This window comes from Temnothorax curvispinosus, unplaced genomic scaffold, assembly GCF_003070985.1.
Source record: "Temnothorax curvispinosus isolate PA1 unplaced genomic scaffold, ASM307098v1 QBEX01005901.1, whole genome shotgun sequence".
NCBI lineage: Eukaryota > Metazoa > Arthropoda > Insecta > Hymenoptera > Formicidae > Temnothorax > Temnothorax curvispinosus.
The window spans coordinates 3215-5350 of record NW_020215681.1 but is presented as its reverse complement, the minus strand read 5'-3'; the positions used below and the strand labels follow the sequence as shown (position 1 = coordinate 5350).

General features: G+C 33.1%; 1 protein-coding gene across 1 annotated transcript; it reads left to right on the top strand.

Moving 5' to 3' along the window:
* Nucleotides 1-118: 118 nt before the first annotated feature.
* LOC112455227 (caspase-1-like) lies at nt 119-427 on the top strand (the record flags this gene model as incomplete). The annotated part of the gene is made up of 1 exon (XM_025017021.1): nt 119-427. A coding segment is annotated over one exon (309 nt), but the record flags the coding sequence as incomplete, so codon positions are not given.
* Between the last annotated feature and the right edge of the window lie 1709 nt (nt 428-2136).

The window sequence follows — 2136 nt, the reverse complement described above, 5'->3', positions numbered from 1 at the left end:
TGAAAATTATACACTCGAACAAATAAAAAACAAGTTACGAAAAGGTAAGATGCACCTTATCATAAATATAACTGTAATATATGTAACGGAAATAATAAGGAAATTATTACTTTTACAGCTGCCTTAACAGATCATTCGGAGAGTGACTGCATTATAATTATTGTTTTGTCGCATGGAAATTTCGGAGAACTTTTCGCATTCGACACCACGTACGAAGCTAGTACCGTGTGGAAGTTTTTTACGGCAGATAACTGTCCAACGATGGCAGGAAAGCCAAAAGTATTTTTGATATCAGCATGCGGAGGAAACGGAGTAGACCCTGGTGTCGACACAGAAATTACGGAGCAGATAGAGATGGATACGTCTAGAAGAAAATTTCGGATTCCAATCATGGCCGATTTCTTAATAACATTCTCAAGTCATCCAGGTATTGTCATCCCTATATATATGACGGCGGTACAGTTTTCTGATACATAGGCGGTTTTTCTGGTGCCGTTGTGGTTTTGCAGTGATCCTGGCCATAAAAAATTGAATTGTACATTTTTTCTGGAAAATTTGGCATTCTATAGGACCCCATTCTGCACTGAACCTATTTAAAAAAAAAAAATCAAAATTAAAGAAATGGCAACTGCAAATGTAAAAAAACGTGATTTTTCATTGAAAAGAAGGAGCTATTTTATTTTATTTATTTATTTTGTCAAAACAGAAGTTTTTACAGACTTATGCGTAGGTTCAGACCTTAACTAGACATGTTTTACATATGCTCAATTTTTTTTAAATCGATTTGAACTTCCGTCTTTTTGCAATTACTGCATGTACACAACCCGTATAGATCGTGGGCTATGGCGGTGAAGGAAACACCGAGTTTTAAATGTTGACAAAGTAAAATATATTTAGAAAATATAGGATAATTTTCAATCATATTCATATACCATGGCAAAATTCAATAATCACATTAATCAAGAAACAATATATAATTTACATTGTAATAGTCCGTTCAATGAAAGGAATATAAACATTAGTTGAATTTATGATCTTAATTTGTAACTTGAAACGTAAAATAATCATATATTACAAGGTAATTATAAAGAAAGAATTAATATGATATGATAGCTTTGAATGTATCTTTAAATTATTTAAAGACTGAAAGACTATTAGACACTGAAAAGACTATTAGACATGACAAAAAAATGATATCATAATTAATAATTAACCAAATAATCATTCACATACAATTATAAATGAATAATGCGTTGAATAGTAATCTTTATTAAACGCATTAATTCAACATCAATTAGTGAAAACGCAACGAAGAGTATTTCACATAAATCGATGTATTGTGTGTTAAATCTTTGATTATAATTTCTGAATAAATGAGCATTAAATTCGTTGACGAATCTCTTTCAAAACAATTGAAGCAATATACATCTTATCTTAAACATTTGACGCATTATAATTCGTATTGATTAAACAAATGAATCTCTTCGCAAATATGTATCGAGAAATATGTGAAATTAACTATCACAAAAGATAGAATCAAACGCATCGCAAGCTTGCATAATTTACTTTACTTGGCCAAAATGAAATAGCACGAATGAACAGTCAAAAAATGGTTGCAACCCGTAAATAAATATCTTGAGTACTCAAGTGAAAAGAACGATTATCGTTCCGGTCAATAAATGCTTCGCTGGAGCGCGGAAGCCTTTTAAACGTCCTTTACTGGACGGTAGATCTCTCAAGATTTCTGAAATCAATGATCGTAACCAATACTGTTTATGAGGATCAATGATTCTTATTCAGAAATCTAAGAGTTACCTGTATCATGGTGTCTACCGTATTTGAATGCACTTCTAGAAAAGATCCGAACGGACTATGTCCATAATAGTCGCTCCCTTGGTCTCTCCAGAATGTGTCGTCATCATCAAGAAACGAAGTAATGGCGTCGATCTTATGCCGTCATCATCAAGAAACGGAGTAATGGCGTTGATCTCTCATACGTCTGAGAATGATATCGAGCCCTGATCCTGCCGTGTGCCAATTACAGTCCCTCAGATCCTCTCGTACTTCTTCTTTTCCAAAGAGTATCACAATTCGCAATTCAGAGAGATTCGTATTACAATTTCACTACGTATTCAA